The 21,909-nt window shown below is 50.0% G+C and overlaps 2 protein-coding genes across 2 annotated transcripts in view; one reads left to right on the forward strand and one right to left on the reverse strand.

Annotated features, from left to right (window-relative positions):
- Window positions 1-1,570: 1,570 nt before the first annotated feature.
- On the forward strand, window positions 1,571-10,001 carry MAP1LC3B (microtubule associated protein 1 light chain 3 beta). Its single transcript, XM_066557558.1, has 4 exons — window positions 1,571-1,703; window positions 4,172-4,227; window positions 6,517-6,623; window positions 8,485-10,001. The coding sequence occupies exons 1-4, from the start codon at window positions 1,664-1,666 to the stop codon at window positions 8,657-8,659; spliced, it is 378 nt and encodes a 125-aa protein (XP_066413655.1). The 5' UTR covers window positions 1,571-1,663; the 3' UTR covers window positions 8,660-10,001.
- Window positions 10,002-10,143: 142 nt separating this feature from the next.
- Window positions 10,144-21,909, reverse strand: part of ZCCHC14 (zinc finger CCHC-type containing 14) — a 51,829-nt gene continuing 40,063 nt past the window's right edge. The window contains exons 6-13 of the mRNA XM_066557566.1: window positions 20,415-20,509; window positions 20,270-20,324; window positions 19,510-19,783; window positions 18,170-18,261; window positions 17,086-17,213; window positions 16,650-16,790; window positions 15,114-16,580; window positions 10,144-14,201 (exon numbers count right to left, since the gene is read on the reverse strand). Of these exons, the coding sequence (XP_066413663.1) occupies window positions 14,146-14,201; window positions 15,114-16,580; window positions 16,650-16,790; window positions 17,086-17,213; window positions 18,170-18,261; window positions 19,510-19,783; window positions 20,270-20,324; window positions 20,415-20,509 (2,308 nt within the window). The 3' untranslated portion in view covers window positions 10,144-14,145. The remainder of the gene's footprint in view (window positions 14,202-15,113; window positions 16,581-16,649; window positions 16,791-17,085; window positions 17,214-18,169; window positions 18,262-19,509; window positions 19,784-20,269; window positions 20,325-20,414; window positions 20,510-21,909) is intronic.

Raw genomic sequence — 21,909 nt, forward strand, 5'->3', positions numbered from 1 at the left:
CCACTGATAATCTCTAAGATAGTTAGAGAGCTGTCCTTCTCCCTGTACCCCTAAGGACAATCCTGGTCACAGCTCCCTGTCCTCTGGATTGTACAGCGAGATTGTGCCCTATTGATGCAAAATCGTCCTTAAATTCAAACCACGGTGCCAGGAACGTATGTGAGAGAAAGAGAGAGAAAGAGAGAGAGATGCAGCTGAAAGGCTCCAGCCAACAGCTTGTGTCAGAAAGCTGCTAAGCAGGAAACAGTTGGGCAGTTTTACTCACAACGTGGTATCTGTGACTGAAGTTGTGATTTAATCAATTCCTCACAAACCGCATGAGACCGGGGGGTGGCTTCCAAGAGAATCGGAGCACCTGCTCCTGAAATTTTGTTCTTCCACTGTAAACTCTACCCATATCCATGTCAATGTGAAGGCAAACTGGTGACAGATCATTGAAATTGCACTTTTGTATGGAGAAAAGTGTTTAAGCGGTCATGTTGAAGGGGACATTGTGGGCCACTCCAAGGTGGCCATCAGCGAGTTCATGGAATAATGGAATAACAGAATACCAGGTTGGAGGGGACCTCAAGGATCATCTGGCCCAACCTTTCTTGCCAAAAGCACCCTCTAGACAAGATGGCTGAATCTTAAAAGTGCCCAACATTTGGGAATCCACCACTTTCCTGGGGAGATTGTTCTTTTTGTTGGCTGAAGGGGAACACGGCCTGGCACTGAGGTGGCCATGGCTGTGTGTCACTGAGGAGAACACATCCTGGTACAAAGGTGGCCATGGCTGTGTGTCACTGAATGAGGAACACGGCCTGGCACTGAGGTGGCCATGGCTGTGTGTCACTGAATGAGGAACACGGCCTGGCACTGAGGTGGCCATGGCTGTGTGTCACTGAATGAGGAACACGGCCTGGCACTGAGGTGGCCATGGCTGTGTGTCACTGAGGAGAACACATCCTGGTACAAAGGTGGCCATGGCTGTGTGTCACTGAATGAGGAACATGGCCTGGCACTGAGGTGGCCATGGCTGTGTCACTGAATGAGGAACATGGCCTCACTGAGGAGAACATGGCTGTGTCACTAAACAGAACACTGCCTGACACCAAGGTGGCCATGGCTGTGTCACTGAGGAGAACACGGCCTGGCACTGAGGCAGCCATGGCTGTGTCACTGAATGAGGAACATGGCCTGGCACCGAGGTGGCCATGGCTGTGTCACTGAATGAGGAACATGGCCTCACTGAGGAGAACATGGCCTGGCAGCAAAGTGGCCACGGTTGTGTCACTGAATGAGGAACACGGCCTGGCACCGAGGTGCCCATGGCTGTGTCACTAAACAGAACACAGCCTGACACCGAGGCGGCCATGGCTGTGTCACTGAGGAGAACACGGCCTGGCACCAAGGCGGCCATGGCCGTGTGTCGCAGAGCGGGAGCACCGCCAGGGCACCGTGACATTCCCCCAGCACCATGTCTGTGTGTCACCGAGCGGCCATGCCGGCGCTGCCCCGTGCCACACACAAGATGCCGGCGGGGCGAGGCGGGGCCCGGCTGACGCGCTGTCAGCTGACGGCCGAGCGGCCGCGGCGGCGCGGGGGGCGGGCGCCGGCACTCGGAGGTGTCCGCTGCCGCCGCGCAGAGCCGCCGCCGGGCCCGGGCCGAGCGAACGCCGCCATGCCCTCGGAGAAGAGCTTCAAGCAGCGCCGCACCTTCGGTGAGCGCCCCGGGGAGGGACGCGGCGGGGTGCGGCCCGCCGGAGCTGCCGGTGCCGCCGGGCTGCGGGAGGATCGCCGCGGTGGGGAGGGGGCCGAGGGCGGTGGGAGCAGCGAGGGTCCGCGGGCGGCTCCGGCTGACAGCGGGGACCCGCGGGCGGAGCGGGCCCGGGGCTGCCCCGGTGTCCCGGCCTGCTCGGCGCTGCGGCGGAGTCAAACCCGGCCCGTGCTCCGGGGTTGTTTACCCGGGCGGTTCGGGACATGGGGGTTTTGTGGTGTGGCGAGCTGTGCTGTGCCCGGCTGAGGAGATCTGTGCTTGGGGTGGGGAGATCTCTTAATGGCATCATCTATTATCGACTGCAAAACTCCCAGGAGCCTGGAAACATCCTCGGTGCGTGTGCCAGGAGCTGGGCCTGCCCTTCCCTCCGGTGTCTGCTCAGTGTCCGGCGGCCTCTGCGCCAGTGGCAGCGGCATTAAAGCTCCGCTGGCAGCCGGTGCCTGGCGCGGGGAGGGGAATTCTCCACCCGGGCAGCCGCGACTGCACCGGGGCGTGTGGCTCCTGTCTCTGTTTGGCTGTTGAAAACTAGCAGGGCATCGAAAAGAGCTGTGTAATGATGGCTGGGAAAATGAGATTAGTGCCTTTGGAGAAGGAGCAGGCTCGATAGAGCCGTGGCACGCTCCTGTGTGTGCGCTCAGGATGGATCCGGAGCAATCAAAGGGCTCGGGATCTGCCCATGTGTGTCAGGGAGGGAGGCTGAAGCGCTGCGAGGGTAACACGAACTGGCAGCGTAACCTATTTCTGCATGAACTATAAAATCCCGTACGTGAGATGGAATTGGTGGAAGTAATTGATCCAGATTTTCCTTTCTTCCTGCCTTTGGGTTAGAGTCAAGCTGCTTAAGAGAGCTTTGTGATGTGCCCACCCTTGCCTTTGCTGTCGTGCTAAATGTGAGCTGTTCCCTGCAGGGAAGAGGAGAGGATGTGGGTCTGACAAAAGTCTGTGTTTATGCCACCCCTTTTCTCAGAGCTTTCCAAAACTGTTGTTGACCCCATCGGCTGTCAGCAGCCTCTGTTGCAGGTATTAAGTTCAGCTAGGATGGCAGCCAAGCAGTTGCCACTGCAACTACTGTCGTCAGAGAACAGTGTTTATCTGTGGCTGACTGGGGCCTGATTTTGAACACACCACACACAATAATCTCTATGATTTGCCCGGTTTATGTTCCTTCTACTCCAGGGAGTTCTGCTGAATAACATTGCTGTGAACAAACCTGTTCCAGCTGAAAAGTTAGTGCTTGCCAGGTGGATGCTTGGTCTCACTCTCTCCACGTATCTTTTGTGTTTTTGGTTAATCTTAAAAAGTATTCTAACGAGGTGGAGCTCTCTGCCCTTGAAGCTCTCCTGCTGGGCTGTGGGAATGTGGCTCGGGATGTGAGGTGGCTTTCAGGTGAAGGCTTTGCATGCTCCTTGCCTGAGTTCTGCTTGATTCACCTGCAGCTCCAAAGGGTGATTCAGGGAGCTGCATTCCTTGCCGGGCTCCTGAGGAGGATGTGCTCCATGGGCCCAAACACAGACGGAGGGATGTTATTGCTGAGTGTCCTGCCATTAGCATTCCAACGGGGAGCTGGCCTAAGTGCTTCTCTCCCCAGGCAGGTGTGTCTTCAAGCCGTGATGCAACACTAAATCATCTCTCTCCGAGCTGTTTGGAACCTGAAAACAGCCTGGAAAGCCCCGTCCTGCTGCAGAACAGAGGGCTTGAAATGGAGTTCACTGAATCTGAAAGTAGGCAGGGGACAGACAGACGAGGCGGCCCCTGAAAGCAGCCGGGCTGTTTACTCTGCCTCGTGTACTTTAGCCAGGTTCATGATAGCTGTTCTATTAATATTCCTGAGGAGAGCTGAACTTTATCCTGAAAACTGGCACGGAGAATGGCAAAATGTGTAGGTCCAGCAGCTCCTGCAACAATGGGTGAGGCCGAGTCAAAATAAAACCTGGAATTCGGTAACAGGAGAGCACACAAGGAAAGCTGATGCTGCCAGGCTTGGGCCAGTCCCGGGGCTCAAATAATTGTTGACCATTTCCTCTTCTGGGACCTGACAGAAATAGCACAGGGTATTTAGTTTTTCATTTGGGTGGTGTAATTTGAGGCCTTAACTGTGTGAGGTTAAATGTGTGCCTCAGTGGGCAGAAAGTGAGGGGTGTGGGGAGGAAAGGATCTCCTTTAACACTTTCTAGGAGTGCCAGGCGGGGGCACACAGCGCTTGTCGCCTTGGGTTAAGGAGCAGGGGATCAGCTGTCACAGGAGAGCTTGTACTCCTGATAGTGGTGGCCCATTTGGAAATTGCTTTGCCTGAATTTCCTCTTCTGGCTTTTCCTGACACATGGTCCTTCTGTTCAGTGGTGGAGAAATAAGGAAATAACAGCATTAACTGTGAACGTTTAAACAGTTGTTTTTTTTTTTAATCCCTTGCAGAACAAAGAGTGGAAGATGTACGACTGATTCGGGATCAGCATCCCACTAAAATACCAGTAAGTCCAGTTCTTCTAATTTTTTTTTACTTCAGTTTCCAGCCTGATGGTCTTTTTAGCAGTTAGAAAGCTGTGAAAGAGCTGTCCTGAGGAGACCACATGAAAACCTGGCAGTTCAGGGCGGCTGAGCCTGGATTTCAGGAGCATTCTCAGGCAGCAGTTCTCACGGTTGGTGTGGTGCAGCAAGGTGCTCACAGGGGCTGGAGGAAGTGGCATTTCCGGAGATTTGCACTTGTGTTGTAACTTGGAAGAAAACCACACCCCAGCTGAGCTCTGAGATCCTCCTGAGCACTCAGCTCCTCTCTCTGTGGTTTTCTCCTCTGAATTAAGAGTCTTCAGAGGCTCACCAAGAAGAGTAGACAGGAGTGTAGAGGCAGATATGGATTTGCTCATCAGCCTGTGCTGGGAAGGACAGAAATGTTTTTCTGCTGGGATGGGCCAGTGCTCAGGTCTCCAGGAATGCTGCTGGGCTGTCCAGCTCACATTGGATATCACCCCTCACCCTGTCACTCCTCAGCTGCTCAGCTCCAAATGCTGCCCAAGTTTGTATTTTATTTTATTTACTGCATCCTTAAAGTTAAAATGCAGAGAGTATCCTACAAGCAAAAGGCATGGATTGTGTTCTGTCACGGGTGAGTTCTTCAGCAGAGGGGACTGAATGGGACCCTCAGCCTTTGGCTCTGTGATGGGATTTGGTGACCTCAGTGTGTGGAAATTCTGCTGTGAACCAACTGCTGCAAACTGGCCCCACTCGCAGAGCAAGCTCACTGACAGAAGCTGCTGTAGAAACAGAAACTGAAAGGTTTTCAGCTTTTCTTGGGCTTTAAACTCCTTCCTTCACTTTGGAGCTGCCACTGCTGCTTCCCTGTGCAGTTGGGCAGGGGAACAAGGAATACTTCACAGCAGGATTTTCTGACTTTTTTTGGAAGGTTTCATTTTCCCAAAAGGTGCTTTCCTTGCAAATCTGTTTCCTGACAAATATTGCTTTTCCCCTCACCTTTCAGAGACCACTTAGCCATAGTCCCCAAGCTCTGTGACCACAGATTGAAAGCCAGGGATTTATAGCAAAACCCTCACTTTTAAGTCAGCCATGGACAGGTTCCAACCAAAAATTCAGAGGTGCCTAAGGAACTTGCTGGAGATGTGATGATGCAAACTCCCAGCTATCCCTGCTGGGATCCCTGGAGTCTTGCTGGGCCAGTCAGTGCCTCGTTATTGTCATTAGCAGTTCTGGATGAGATAAGGTGGCAATGTCACACCAGATAATAAATCCCTCCTGTGCTGTCAACATCCTCCATTCTGCTGGTAGAAATATCTACTGCTTAAAAATAGTGGGGCTTTGTTACCCAGAATGAGCCAGCATTTATTTCAAGTGATGTAAGGCTCTTTCTGTGGTAGAATTCAATCAGCATCTCTTCACCTGTGCAGCTTTTTAGGATCAACACAGCCAGACCCCGTGAGCATGGAGAGGATCCAAGGGACTGGTGTCACGTAGCTCCTGGTGACTGGAAATCAACAAACCCCACATGGCCCTGGAAACAGGAGCACACGACTTCTGAGATCACTTCTCAAAAGCAGGAGCTACCCTCAGTTGCTGGGCAGGGTGTTCCTTAAATTGGGAAATCTGCAGTTTCTCTGTGAATTAAGTGGTTATTACACAGCAGTCCTGGCAGAGTTACTGCCTCCTGAGCGTGCTTGAGGAAATTTTCTCCTTTATTTGGAAATTGGAGGTTTCATACCCTTCCAAAGTAGCTTTTTCTCATCTATTGGAAGGAACCATGGGAGGTGAATGAAACAGCAGAGTGGTGGTTCTTAAAGAGATGGCCTGAAACTGGAGAAATTCCAGAGACAACTGCTTGATCTGGCAGACTTGCATGGCAGCACAAACCCCTGGTCAGCCACTGCAGTGTGTTAGAGGGAAGTGGGCTCCATCTTTCCTTGTATTTCCTTGTTGCTGGGTTAAATGACTGCAGCAAAGGAACTCTCTTAAAATTGCATTGAAGCTGTGGATGTGTGCTGTAAAATCCCTGTGTGTTACCCCTCTGTGCAGTGGCTCTTGCAAACAGAACAGAGGAGCACGTGGAGGTAATTAATTCTCACGGAAACACAGAATTGTTTGGGTTGGAAAAAAAGCCTTTAAGATAGTTGAGCCCAACCATGAATTGCTGCTTTTCAGACTGGAGATGCTGCATTCACAGGTGAAGGGAAATGGAGCTGGGAGGGGGGAGATGAGAGCACCAGACACTGTTCCTGCCTTTCACATCTTCTGCTTTTTGTGTTTCTTCTCAGGTGATCATTGAAAGGTACAAGGGGGAGAAGCAGCTTCCAGTTTTGGATAAGACCAAGTTCCTGGTGCCAGATCATGTCAACATGAGCGAGCTAATCAAAATTATCAGGTAGTATTGCTGGGATTCCAGTGTCAACTGATCCACCTCAGACTGTGATGCTCTGTTAATTCCCCCCCTGATGCACTTGGGAGGTCTAAATGGAAAATCCATCTAATGAGCACTAGGACAAATCAGGAGAAGGTGCTTTTCCTTTTGCTTTGCTGGAAAAACCCCACTCTGAAGAGAGCTGGGCTGGTAGTCTGCCTCCAAGAGAAATAACATTCCCAGAGCTGTAGGAGGAGTGTGGGGCTGTGAATCCCTGGCTGCCATGGGTCCTTCTGCCTTGGCTATTTTGGGATGCCTCCTCTCTTCTGCCATGGAGTCCCCCTTGGGAGTGGCTGCCTCTTCCCACCCACTGGGAAGGGGAGTTTGGGCTCAGAGCCAGAGCTCTGCTCTGGCTGCTGCTTGGGGATGCTCCTGACATCCTTTGGGAATTGAGGTTTCCCTCAGTGACAGCACTGAGGCCTGGGAAACACCAGCTCAGGCCAGGGTGTTTCTGCCCCTGCTTGCTCAGCTTACAGGAAAGGCAGAGGGAAACAGCCCCGAGTGGAAGTTGTGTGGTCAGAAATTCTGCTAGAAGTGCATCTCTGCTGGCTCAGCAGCAGTGTGTGATTAGGAGGGGTTCTCCAGAAGTGAGCAGCAAACCAGAGCTTGTTTTGAGCTGGTCAGGCTGCAGCAGGAGCTGGTTTGTGGAGGCCATGGGCTGTGGGAGTTGTCCAGGGTGTCCAAACAAAAACTGTCACAGGCAAATCCCAGCTCCTGCAGGAGGAAGAAAGGCAGAGAGGGCTTTGGAGACAGGAACCAGGTTGCTCAAGTCTTCCAGAGTTTCTCAGGAACGTGAAAGCCCCTGGGCAAAGAGGTTAACTGCAGGCTGAAGGATTTTCTCACCTTTTTTCTCTGCCTTTTCTGTTAATAAATAACTTGGTACCGGCCACACTTGGTCCTCAGCCAGCTCCAGTGATGCACAGCAAAGCCCATCCTTCCCAAACCTTGGAGAGCTGCTGCCTTCCCTCAGCCTGCTGTCTCTGGAGTGATTAGCCTGGCTTTGGAAGGGTCCCTGTCCAGGGTTGTGGTTGGGAGCTAAATAAATCCTTGTTTCCAGCTGCTGCTGCCCCTCAGCAGCGAGTGGAAGCAGCAGGAAGCTCTTCTGATCTATTCTTTGCTTGCTTTGGTGGCAGCTCCACACTCCTGAGCTGCTGTTGCTCACTTGGTTGATCCAGTGGGAAGAGCTGCTCTCTGCAGACCTGCTCTGCAGGAGGCAGTTCAGCAGCAACACCCATTTCCCCTGAGCTGGAATGATCCAAGGGAAATCCAGAAATCAGCTGTTTCCTGTGCCAGGCAGCTTCTGCAGCTCCCTGCCCTTCCCACCATGCTTCTCCTGGGAGGGAGGAGGAGAAGGGAGCAAGATGCTCCAAGGTTAAAGCCAGGCCATTACAGAGCTGGTGACAAAGTGAGTTTAAAAGTTGCCCAGGTTTTGCAAGGAAGCTCTGCCTGTCTTTCCCAGTCTTCCTAAGGATCTCTGGGTTTTCATTCCAGTGAGCTGCAAGGCACAGGTCCCTGGTTATGGGGTGCTTCTTCCCAGTCCCTCCAGTTCAATGCCCTTCTGGGGTGCAGCTTTGCCCCTGAGAGGGGGCTCTGCCAGTGGATGTACCTGCCTGGATTTAGCAGAGGAATTCAGTCCAGTTTTGAGGGACAGGGCTGGGTGGGGACATGCAGGGAAAAGTGCCCATGACAGAGGCCGGAATGAGATGAGCTTTATTGAAATCCTTCCACCCCAAACCACTCCCTGCTTCTCTGCTGTGACCTTGCTGCTGAGGACTGTCCGTTGCCATCTGTCCTTTGTCCCCCCTTTCCCCTCACCCCTGCCCAGGCGACGCCTGCAGCTGAACTCCAACCAGGCCTTCTTCCTGCTGGTGAACGGGCACAGCATGGTGAGCGTTTCCACGCCCATCTCCGAGGTGTACGAGAGCGAGAAGGACGAGGATGGATTCCTCTACATGGTCTACGCCTCCCAGGAGACCTTCGGAGCGCCGGCCTCCGCCTAGGACACGCCGCTGGGCCTAGCCCAGGATTTGGGTTGACCCTTGGCCATCACCCCCACTCTTCCCCACACACCCCCCAGGGAAAGAACCGGATGTCACCTACGCTCTCAGTCCTTAGCATAGTCTTGCTTTAGCAGGTGTCTCATCTCACCTTGCCTTGTTTGTGACTATTAAACAGTACAGACGAGCACCTCCACCTTTGAAACCTGCCCTAATAATATTCCACACAGGCACATTTACAGGTCTGGACCTGACGAAAGGAGCCCAATTGTGCATGTGACACTTGCAGAGAAAGGGACACTCGATTTACTTTTAACGAGCAAACAGGCACCAGAGAGGAACTAAAGTGTTTCCCGTGAGTTTGCTGGAAAATCTCCCTACGATTCCTTAAATTTTTTGGTTTTAAATGGGAAGGTTTCTCATGAGAGCAAATGCATTTTAATGTTCCAAAGGGGAGCTTTTTCTTCTGCAGCTCCATCAGACTCGTGTCAGTGCTGCAGGGAGTGAAGGCAAGTGCTCGGGGTGAGCTGGGGAAGGACAACTCTTTGTGTCTCCGGTTTTTGGGCACCGCACGCTCAGGGGCGGCGCCGCTTTCTGGATTACTCATACCAAACACCACAGCTTTATCGTAGATGTAGGAAGTGTCTAACTGTAAAATGCACACCCCAACAGGTAACACTGAAATAAATCCAGTCTGTTACGAATTCCCAATCCCTGTGTGTTCATCTGAGCTGGCTTCCAGTGATCCATAGGATCCTGCCCCTAGCCCGGAGGTCGGCCCTTCCCGTGCCTGGCAGTCGGGAGGAGCAGCTCAGGGCCGGGAGCGGCTGCCCAGAGTTGACGAACAAATGATTTGTGGCACGGCTGGAGGCTCCCGTGTCCCGGGCAGGGAGCAGGCTGTGCTCTCTGGAGAGAGGGGAGCTCTCCCGTGGGACAAACCTGTGTTTCTCTAGTGCTGTCAGCGAGGCGTGGCGGGATCCCCGCGGTGTCCGTGTGTCCCCGCTGTCACCGGCTCTGGCGGGGACAGAAGCAATACTACAGCGCCGGCACTGCGCGGGGTGCGCGCGTTGTGCCTCCTCCACCTCGTACCTCCTCCACTCTTTGCATGCATCTCCTCTTCCCGGGGCCCCCTGCCCGTTTTTTATTGTCCTTTGTGTTTTTACTCCGACGTGAACTTTTCGATGCAGCTTGTTCTCTGTTTAGTTCTGTTCGTGTAAGAACTCGTTTAACTCGTAACTGACAACTGTACTTGTAATTACGACGTGATCGACTGATATTCCTGTACAAATGTTGCTTTTTTAAAATTAATACAGTGCTGATATGGATGGATTACATCCCAACTTAATTCCGGCTCGTGTGGTTATTCCTAGGCATTTTCACAGCAAAATAATTAATTAAAGGAATTAAAAATAATTCTCTGCTGCTGCCAAGCTGGAGAAGCCCCCACACAGCTGAATCCCTTTAAAAGGAAAGCCAATACCAAGGGATTCTGTTTAACTCTTTATTTTCCATACATTAAATTTACTCAGATAAAAACATTCTAAAAATGTACAATTTAACTTTTAACAAAGTATAATAAAACATAAAAATCCCAATACCAGAATACTTGACATTTACAATTCAAAATCAAATTAGCTGAATATTAAATATTTACAAAACTATTTAAAATATTTATAAAGTTACATGCAGAATTTGTAATACTAGAAGTGATCGAAGTAAAAGAAATGGCTCAAATGGAGCAGGAATTTCCTTCATTCCTAATGGAAAGTTATGTCCAAGAGAAGCTGTTAATCTGCACTTGAAAACACACGGGATTTGCTTTCTGCTTCAGTACCAACACAGTTCTTGTGTACATCACAAAATTTCAGGGAACAAATGGGTAATTCCAAGGGTTTATTACAAGAGCTGTGGGGCCTCAACCAGCCAAAGTGATTCCTACTCTCCCAAACTCCAATACATGGATTTTTGTCCAGATTTGCCCATACTCATCCCATTTCCAGGTGTTCCAGACTAGCCCGAATCCAGCACTCCCAGGGTCCCTCTGGCACAGCTCTGCTGCCCCACAGATCGAGGGAGGATCGAGCCCCAGCCTGGCTCATCCCGGGATATCTCTGGGATGTGGGGGCATGGCCAAGGCCTGCTGCTGGACTCTTACTCTGGGAAGTCTGGTGCTTAATTTGCCAAGATTTAATGAAGATTTAATGAAAAATTTTCACAAAAAGCTGAGTGTGACAGAGCTGGTTTGGATAAAAACCAGCTCTGATAAACTTTAGTATTGGTTCAAATGTGGTTTTCAATAGAAGTCAGGTGGAACCCTCTGATCAGTATCTCAGTTCCCTCTCCTCCCTCTCTGCACTCCCTGTTAGGGTCGAGCCCAGGATATTTATTAATGCTTAATTTGCAGGGTGAGGAGGAGTTCACTGGAAATTCCATCCTATTTTGAGTCTTTCCATCATCGAATGGAAAATGCAGCTGGAACTGCCCCACCCACTGCTCCCTCCCCTGGGAAAGGCTCCTCACTGATTCTCCTGCCCCTGCAGGGAGATCACTGGGGATTCCCTTCCCTCCTACACTGAAAAATCATTCCCATTCCACAGTGAAATCCATCTGAAGAACTAATTCCTTTTATACTCGCAGGACAAAGATAGGGCTAAATAACATTCTTTGAAATCTCCATCTTTCAATGTACAAAAATAGGGTTTAAGAACTGCTTCCTTCAGGCAGGGCAGCTGGAACTCTACTATTCCCACCCAAGCTGCCGTACTTTTAAGGGGTAAAAAGATGGATTTGTGCCTTTGAAGAAGAGATTAAGGATAATTTTATGGAATTAAGGTGCTCTGTTCGGACTTACCAACTTTGGTTGTTCTGGGTACAGAGTGGAGGGTGTTCACTGGCAGGTCTGAAGCCCCAGCTCACTGGGATTTGGGGAAGGCTCTGAGGTTGCTGCTGGCTCACCAGATTTTCCTCTCGGACACTCGTGTTGCCTCCAGGTCCTTCTGGATTGGATCCTACTCCAAACCCAGACCCAACCGTTCCATGAGCCACTTGAAGAAACATCAGCCATAACTTGACACAAAGGAAACAATCCCAAAGAAAGGAATGAAACAGTTTGCTGGAAACATCAGCCTGAACTCTACACACATGAAAGGAGCCTAAAGAAAGCTCTGGAGAAAGGAATGAAACAATTTGCTGGACAGACATTCAGTTTTACAGTCCTTTTGATATGATTTTTTCTGTGAGGAAGATCAGACGCAACTGTGCCCAGCCCTGGGCAGTAAAACAAAACACAACCGGTACAGAAATGACTTTTTTTTTTTGCTGCTGCTGTTTTTTGCTGTTTCAAGAGGGTTTTTGAACACTCACATGTGTGTTGAAATACAGTTTCTTTAAATACAATTTTAAAATACTGTTTAAAAAAAGTGAAAAAAATAATAATAACAACAATAATAATAATAACACTAAGTTTGGCTTTCAGCACATGTTCCAGGCCACTGGAGAGACCCTCAAAGCTGCAAATAGTAAACATGGAACTGCACGTTTTCCTTGGGCATGATGCAGTGGGACAGACTGTTCCTACCATTGTCTTGAGCTCATTAAGGCAAAGTAAATTGCATTGTCAGTTTTCATCCCTTTAGTGTTGTAGGTCTGAAGGTTGTTCATGGGAACACAGGGAACGTCCTCAAACGCAGGCAGAGCCAACAGGGAGCTGGACTGGGGATACACAAATCAGGGGGTTCTTATTGCATAGCAATAAAGGTATCTTTTGTTTGTTTGTTTGTTTGTTCTGCAAATTGAGGTTTTGGATCCCTCCCTGGGCCCAGTTTGGTTCTGCCCACCCACATTCCCGAGGCTCTCCTGATGCTCATGATCCCACGAGGCTGAGGCTGCCCTGGGAGAGGCAGGGACACAGGGATGGCCCAGAATGTCCCTTTCCTATGAGCAGGGCCCAGGAAGGGCTGAGCTGCCCCCTCCCACAGCCCCAGCTCCCGGGGCAGCTCCAAACCCTCCTGCTCCCAGAGGACTTCCCAAGCCAATCCTATGGATTCATCCTGCTGTCAGGAATACCTCCGAGTGTAAACAAGGCTTCAGACTTTAAAGGTGTCTCCCAAATTACAGGATGCAAATTCCTCTCTGTCAGACACTTTTACAGAGGAGGCCTCACCCATTTAATGCTGTCATATTCCCAGGGGGGAGAGCCATGAGGATTAGGATCTTCTTTCAACCAGACAGGACCAAAGTGTTTCAAATTAGCAGTTCGAGATGGGTTTGGCTTCCTCTCGAGTCCTAATTTAGATTTGTCACCCACAAATGATGGACTAAGTAGTTAACACCAAAGCTACTCACCTACAACCTACTGCAACGAAGGAGGCCGACAAGAAATCCTTCCAAGTCTTGATAATAATGAAGTTTTTACTACCTTTTACATGTTTGACTCCCACCACTCCTGAATCCTGGGGTAGGAGCCAAAGGGTATTTCATATAAAGTAAAGCAAAAGCTTATCAACTCTGCTGCCAGAGTTCTTAGTTTGATTTTTTTTTTTTTTAGGATGGTTTAAAATTCATTTACAAAAGCAGAATAATAAGGTTTCTGTGAAAGAGACCTATATACAGTAACAGGACGTAAAGGTTTTGTGTATTACAGGAAAATATCCTTGAAGCTTTTATGACTCTGGAGTCTCTGGGACTTGGACCCTTGGAAACTAAGTTTATTCCAGTGCTGGGAAGCCAGCACTAGCTAGTAGTAGGTGAGACAATGAAGCACGAGTTTGTTTCCAGAAGGAACTGAAACTGCCGTGTGTGTTCTTTTGGAAGGGAAAAGAGAGACTTTTTAGGATTTTTATTGTGGAATTAAGTCCCGTAAGCCTGCTGGTGCCAATTTGTAAAGGTTGGAACTTCTTTGCCTCTTGCACTGGTCTCAGAGTGACACTGTCTGCTAAAAGTGCAGAAAGCTTGAAGAGTTTTACATTCTTCTGTAGTGCAATCCTTAAAAATCCCAGAGATTAGTGCCTGATCACTTTTGAAAAAAAGTAGACATTTTACCTAGCCCAGGGGTGCCAAAGTCCTTCTGGCCACTCCTACCTTCCACCTCAGAACAGAGCTGCCCTGGAGTCAGGCCTTTCACCTTGGAAAAGTCCATTTGTGGCAACATTCTCCAGCCAAAAAAGTACAGGGGATGTTGTACTTCCAGCAGGAACTGCAGCTGGCCAGCTCCACCATCCATCCATCCATCCATCCATCCATCCATCCACCTGTCCATCCATCGGTCCGAGGACGCGGAGTCAGGAGCTCCAACAACAAAGCTTGAATTTGGCAATCAAAACTGGGTTGGCTGCACCCCTAAGCTAGATTTTCTACCTAGTCTAATAAAGTAAAGCACCTTTGGATTAAAAAATACATTAAGCTTAACAGCAACTGGACGTCTCAGTTCTGCAGTTCGATCTCCGTCGCTCTCCATGGCTTTACAGCATCGTGGGGCCAGCTGGGGAAGCTCAGTCTGTGGAGTCCAGACTTTCCGAGGGAGGGGCGTACTTCAGCCTGAACGTACCTGGGACAGGGACAGGGACACAGGGGTTACACATCAGTCACCTCCCAGGGCTTCCCAAACCAACCTGCTGCCTCCTACCCATGGAATGAATCACTGGAATTTGAGCGCAATTTTAGGGCTGGCACAATTTTGTTTCATGGAATCACAGGATCCCACAATGGTCTGGGTGAGAAAGGACCTCAAAGTCCATCCAGTTCCAACCCTGACACCTTCCACGGGCCCAGGCTGCTCCAAGCCCCAATGTCCAGCCTGGCTTTGGACACTTCCAGGGAGCCAGGGGCAGCCAGAGCTTCTCTGGGCACCTGTGCCAGGGCCTGCCCACCCTCTCAGGGAGGGTTTGAACAGCAATTCTTCACTCAGGTTATTGTGTTGGGAGGAAGGGAAGAGGAACAGAGATTTCAGTTTCTAAACTTCCAGGGAAACTTGCAATAATGACTGAAGCTGACCTGGCTGACAATGCAGAGGCAGCAACAGTGGTTCTGCTGCAACCTGTCCACAGCAGCTCCCTCCCTTCCTTGAGGTTTCTTCCCTCCCCAAAAAACAGTGCCAACCCCACAGATCACAGCTGAGGGCCTCATCTGAGTCATCCTCATGGGGCTGCCTGAAATTTGGCAATAGCTCACACCATCAACTTTTGATAACAAAATAGTTTTACAAGCCAGAGATTTCCAGACACCATCAGACCCCAGGGGCAGGTCTCAAGGCCACACTCTGGATTGGATCCTACTCCAAACCCAGAGCCAACCGTTCCAAAGCGTCACCCAAACGCAGCCACGAGCCACTTGAAGAAACATCGGCCGTAACTTGGCCCGAAGGAAACAATCCCAAAGAAAGGAATGAACCGGTTTGCTGGAAACATCAGCCTGAACTCTACACACAGGAAAGGACCCTGTGTGTCCCCCCAGCCTTTACCTTGCCGATTGAAATCCATGGGTGGCTGTTTGCAGTCCTGAGCTCTGTGCCCGCTGGCCCCGCAGTTGTAACAGGAGAGGTTCCCGTTTTTTTTGTGGCTTGACCCGTTGCCGTTGCCCATCATCCCCTGTGCCTGGTACACCCCGGCCGTGCCCGCCATAAAGTTCTGCATGGGGGGCACGGCGAAGGTGGACTGGCCGGCCATGACGGAGTCGGGGGCCAGGCCGCTGTTGTAGGCCGTGTGCACCACGGGGAACGTGGTGCTGCTGTTGTACTGCTGCGTGTTGATGTAGCCGTTGCTACACAGCGGGTTGAAGGGCAGGAAAGGGAAAGTAAACATGGAAGGTCCTGAAAAGGGGTGCTGGAAATAGTTGGCGTAGCTGACGGTCATGCCGCTGGAGCCGCAGTTGCCGCTGCAGCCGCAGGAGCTGCACACCATGCAGCCGGGGGGCTGCGGCGGCGGCTGCTGGTGGTGGTGGTGATGGTGGTTCTGGTTGGGGACGGGGACGCTGCCGGACGAGCCGCCGCCGCCGCTGCTGCTACTGCTGCTGCTGCTGCTGCTGTAGAAGTTGTTGTCGGCGCCGGAGGAGAGCGTGGGGCTGGAGCTGGGCGCGGGGCAGCTGGGCAGGTTGGCCATGGTGGTGAAGGATGGGGACGGGTGGCTGCTGGAGGAGGCCGCGTTGCTGTTGGCGCAGAAGCTGCCCTGCATGGGCGCCACGGGCACGCTGCTCATGGCAGAAAAGGCAACTTTGGTGTTGGCTGTGTACAGAGCAGTCCGGGGGTTGATTATTGCAGGGGACACCGTTATTTGCATATTACTGGAGCAGGAAGTCTGTCCGGCCATGGTGGAGTCGGTGGGAAGAGACGACGACACCAGGAGTTTGATGGGCGGACGAGCCACATGGAAGACTGTGCTGGACGTCACCGTGGCAGCAGTGCTCGTCTCCACTATGAGTCCTGGCTGCTGGGCTGGTTTGATCACTCTGTCCAGAGCGGAAGCGTGGACGACTTTGGTGCGAGGCCCAAAGTTCATGGTGGACGTGGGGGAACTGCTCTCGGCACCCCCCGACAGCACCTGCAGGGGCTGGTGCGGAGAGGACGCGGACATGACATCCACCACGGCGTTCCCAAAGCCCTTCTCCATCTTTATGCTGCCCCTCGAGCCCGGAGACACTTTATTCCTTTCCTCCAAAGACAAGAGGGAGTGCACGGAGGACGAGAGCAGCTTCATGTCGGCGGAGCCGCGCTCCGGTTTGTGCATGGAGCCGAGCATGCGGATGGGGGCCATGTGCGAGGGGCTCGGGGACAGCATCTGCATGGGCAGCGCGTGGTGGCCGGCGGGGCCCGAGCCGCCGTCGTTCTGCACGGGCAGCACCTGGGCCGTGGGCCTGGCAGAGCTCGAGGGGAAATGGTTCAGCAGCATCACCGGCTTCTCCTTGTCCGAGGCGTCCAGGTGGAGCTCCAGGCCTGGGGAGAGAGGCGTGGTGAGGACAGCCCTGGGCGGGGCAGGGGGCGCGGCCGCGGGGCTCTGCTTACGTCTCTCGTTCTCCTCGGCGCTGTCCGAGCTCTCCTCGCGTGCCTGGATCCCCATGGGGCTGGAGCTGGAGCTGGAGTACTCGGAGGAGCTGCCCTCCCTGGGCAGGGGGTGGGCTGCCTGATCCACGTCCACTCGCAGCTCTGCAGGGACAGGGGACACGCAGGTGACACTGGCAGCACCTCAGCAGGACACGGCCATGCTCAGCAGTTACAGGGATACATCACAAGTGGAACAGAGCAGCTGCCCTATTCCCACCAGAGCCATGGAAAAATCACTTTTTACTGCCCCCAATAATCACTGAAATCAGACTTTTTGCTTGCTGCCCGTGAAGCCAATGGCTTTTGGAAGATAAAGCTTGGGGAAGCAGCAGCCCAGGAAGGAGCTGACCCTCGAGCAGGCACAGCTGAGCACAGCAGGGTCCCCTGCTCCCCTTACCTGCAGCGTGGTTGCCCCGGATACTCTGGATAGGCCCCACGTGGGAAGTGGGGGGAACCCTGGCCACCCCACTGCTGGTCACTGAGGAAGGTGTGGAGGGGTTTAGGCACCGTTTCTCTGACTTCTCCCTACAGGGTGATGGAGAGAAGCGTGAAGAGACAGAAACTGGCTAAAACACAACCATAAATAAATTCATTTCTGAATGAACCCAAAGCAGACAAAGCCCATTGAACAATGCACTGCTGCTGTGCCCATTTCAAATGGAAACACTTGGAAATCACAGCAGTGCTGACCAGAACAGCCAGCAGTTAGGCTTGGACTATTTGCCATCTGATTGCAACACTATGCTCTTATTTGTCCAGGGTAAAACATCACCAAACCCTGACTAAACTCTAAAATTCTGTCACATATTATGTCAGCACACCCCAAACCCAAAGACAAAACAAACACAGTCCCAAGTTTTCCAAACAAACTCTGGAGAAACTAAGATTGCTGATAAATGCTGCCAAGGAGCTCTGAAAAATGGGCACAGATTTGGATTTCTAATTGCTTTGTAAGGAACAGCAGCAGCTGCAGAATAAACACTTTCCTGTCAGTGGAGATGCAAAAACCAGGACAATCTGTTGCATCAGTGTCCCCAAAGGGCTGTCACAGCTGCTTGGGGGCACTGTGGGACACTGAGGCAGCTCCTGAAGTAGCTGTGCTCCATCCATGTGGATTGGAGCCCAAAAAATTGTCACTTGCTAGGAAAAAACAGGCCTGACTTTGGGAGTGCATCCCCTGGGATTGCAAAGCCAACAGCTCCCACCAATGTCAAGTGGATGGGAAGCCCAACATCTCTGCAATAAATGTGATACAAGTTTAAAAAAACCTAAACACAATGTGTGTATTTTGTAGATTTAAAGATTTGGTATCCTTATCACAACCCTGAAGAGGCAGCAGTAAACCACAAAGTGCTAACTATTGTTTAGTAATGGAGATAATCATCATCCATATCTCCATGGGAATCATGGCAGGTTTCTGCTCTGGGAAGTAAAATTTGCATTTTTTGACCATAAAAGAAGTTCACCCAGCCCTCACTTACTTCTCCAGCTCCAGTTGGGTCTTGAGCTTCTTCTTTGCTCCCATGGTGAGGGACTCAAACTTATTCAGATCTTCCTCAGTAAGACTCAGAAACTTTGAAAGAAAAAATATGTTTAGTTTTATATCCTGAAATATTCTTATTCCCTTTTTTAGTGAAGAGTAATTCCAAAAGCCAACTTTAAAACCATTTTTAAATTCAAAGAAACTCTCTACTCCAGTTTTCAATTATAGTGTAAAAGGAAAGTGTGGGGGACAGGCATGAAAGGAAGAAATGTGCAGATTTAATTTAATTAGGTGTGTGCTTGAATTAACCAGTCACAATAAGGATGAAATAACTCATGTACATATTAAAATAGAATTAAATTAAAATAGAACTTGGTGCTATCAGTGAATTTAAGGATCTTAGAAAATCACTCCAGTTTTCTCAGTGTGTCATTTACCACAAAAGTGGAGCAAAAATATACACCAATAATAAATTTAATAATAAAATGTAGATAGATACAGACATTTATATTATGATGTAATTAAAATGAAAGGCAATGAAGTATGCATAATAATATTTGCTTTTTTAAAAATAGACTGGAATACAGAGTTTTACTACATTATTAAAGATTAAAAAAAAACCCCAGTATATTTCCCTTCTTATAATGAAGAAAATTAAATCAGAAGCCTCTGGTAAGAGATTGAAATTAAATCCATAAAATATTCCAAAGCAGCACAAAGCTCAGCCCAACCCTCCCTCCACTGGAGGGCGTTCCAGGCCAAAAGAAAGAGGACAAGGAATCTCCCACCGGAGCTGGGAAAATGCTCCAAAACCTTGTTGAGACAAAATCCAGCACACAAGGTGTGATCTGGGACTCTTGCAATGCAAAGACATAAGAGATGATTTTTCCACAGGAATTTCTGCAGGAAACAAACCTCACTCACTCATGTTCATATTCATGCCACATGTCTCTGAAAATCTAGTTCTTAAAACAGGGATAACCAAATATTTTGGGAGAAAAATCAACCAAGAAGAATTCCAGAGAAATCAACATATTTAGGTATCTCCTGCACACAAAAGGATGTCCAGGGAGCCAAGCAGAGCTGCTGAGGCAGCATCCCAGCTGGATCTCCAAGCCTTCCATGAGGAAGCCTGGGAGAAGCAGCAGCTGTTGGACAGCCCTGGACAGAACACAGAGTGAGAACAGCAAGAAGGTTTTCATCAATTCATTACTGCTTTCAGAAAGTGAAAACCTCCCCAGCACATGCCAGAAACTTGTGTGATCCTGGGTGCAGATGTTCCCAGCCTGGAGAAGGTGGGGATAATTAAAAGCTGCTTCCCTCCATTTCCCGCCCTACCTTCTCCATGGTGAGCTGTTTGAAGACGGGGTAATACTTGTGCAAGCGCAGCTTCCTGAGCCAGTCCAGGATCCCGTTCTGCTCCTGTGTCTGAGGGGTCTGAGGGCTGGAAGACATCAGCATGGCAGGGGAGGAGCTCTCCAGCTGGGAGCGATAGCCCAGCGAGGAGCCGGCGCTGCCCGAGTGCGAGCAGTGCGCCAGAGACGCGGGGGCAGCGGCCGAGTGCTGCACGTGGCTCTGGGAAGACTGAATTCCAGCCACCCCACAGATAGGTCTGCAAAACAGGAACAGGCCTGGGTTTAGTGTGATGAGCTGTGACAGCCAGAGATCAGCTGCTGTGGCCACAGAAATCGGGAAAAATTCATAGAAATTCTGGGGGAAACGACCCCGTTGGAGCCAAGGCATGGATTTGTACCTGCCCTGCTCCACAGCTCAGTAAAACAGGGCTCTTCTGGCAAAGGGGGAAGCTGATCTTCACCTTCAACAGAATTTTCTTTCAATAATTTCCTTCACTAATCACAGATATGAAATATTCTGCTGCCTCTCTGTGATTTAAAAAAGCTTTTGACAGAGCGGCCTTTGCATTATTAAAAAGAAGTAAAGAAGCCCAGATATAATCCCATGGAAATTTTTAATCTTTCCATATGGAAGTGGCAAAAGAAGCCACAATATTGGCTCCTTGAAGGTGGTCTGGGTTTTGTCGGAGGACATGAAAATTGCCCCTTAAGAGAATGAATTATAAACAGGATAAATATTTCACCTTCCAGATGTTCCCAGCGTAGTTCCTACTTTATACAGGGAGGGGTTGCCAGGATCTGGAAACAAGGAACAGAGTCACAAATGGCATCAGTTTATGAAATGCAGTACAAAAAAAATATATATTTTTAAACTTTATTTCAACTCACTTGAGCTCTGAAGTTGCTGTGAGGGAGATGAAGTGCTGAAGAACTTCCTGACGTGGTCATTTTTCACCACATGGGAAGGGAACGGGGCCAGGTACCTGCAGCAAACAAAGGCCCTGCTCTGTTAGAGCCTCCCAAATCCATCAGGATTGCACTCTGGACAACACACTTGGAAGTCAGATTGGAAATTGAAAAGCTGAAACCCACCATGCAATTCTGAATTCTGGAAACTTATGGATATTCTTAATACCAAACCCTGTTACTCCAGGTTGTTTTAACCCTGGTGAGTGTTTCAGCAAAGACCCCTCATTCAGCAACCCTGAACACTTCTAAGGCAGAAAATGTTCAAATGTAAACTTGAAAATTGCCTTTCAAATGCAGGAACCTGAGGAATATAAAATAGAGATGGATCTGTTATTGAATTTCCTCCTCTTGGAGATAAACAGCAGATGCAGAGTCTGGCAGTTTAGGGCAAAACTTCTGTCACATTTTCCCTGTGCCTCTTCTAAGGGAAAAAAGCCCTTTAACAGCATTCCAGCTCCTCCAGGGGCCTGTGGGACAAGGGATGGAGGGGCAGGACAAGGAGGGACAGCTTTGAGCTGGACGAGGATGGATTTAGATAAAATACTGGGGGAGAAATCCTTCCCTGGCAGGGTGGGGAGGGCCTGGCACAGGTGCCCAGAGCAGCTGGGGCTGCCCCTGCATCCCTGGCAGTGCCCAGAGCCAGGCTGGACAGTGGAAGGTGTCTCTGCCATGGCAGGGGTGGGATGGGATGAGCTTTGAGCTCCCTTCAACCCAAACCACTGTGGGATTGCACCAAAAAAAGCCAATTTCCCAAAGCTTTGCACCTCGCACAGCCAGAGGCGTTTCCCAGCTGGAAAGCCCGGAGTTCAGTGCTGAATTTCACAGCTGAGCAGCACCTTGGAGCAGCTTCTCCCCTGCTCCAGAGCTGCAGCTGAGCCCTGGCAGGGCAGTTGCTGCTCCATTAACCCAGATTTGCAGAGGCTGTTGTTCCCAAGCAGCAGGCACACACACATTCCCTGCAGCCTCCCAAAGTCTCCTTGGAGCACTGCAAGGCACTGGGAATGCTGCCTGCCATGAAAAACAATCCAGGCATGCACCTGCTGGCTGCTGCCTATGGAAAACCAACATCCACCATAGTTTAGGGGAAAAAAAAAAAAAAAGTGGAAAGGAGAAGCTCTAATAAAGTGAATTAATATTTTAAAGTGTCATTTGATTTTATAATAATAACATATTAGGATCAGAATGATATTAATATTACAATAATCTCGTTTTGTGTAGATAAAGACAGTAGCAGCTGAAAGGAATTTAAGTCACTCCAATTTTCCTAGGAAAATCATATTTAGAAAGAGAAACCTGATGTGATCTGCTACAGATGATGATATTTAAAATAATGGTTTATATTAAATAATGGCCAGATGATTTGTGATAATTTGAGGAGGTACAAGATAAGGCTTCAAAAATTTCTTAGCTGTTA

Source organism: Molothrus aeneus, chromosome 11 (genome assembly GCF_037042795.1).
Source record: "Molothrus aeneus isolate 106 chromosome 11, BPBGC_Maene_1.0, whole genome shotgun sequence".
In the NCBI taxonomy this organism is placed as follows: domain Eukaryota; kingdom Metazoa; phylum Chordata; class Aves; order Passeriformes; family Icteridae; genus Molothrus; species Molothrus aeneus.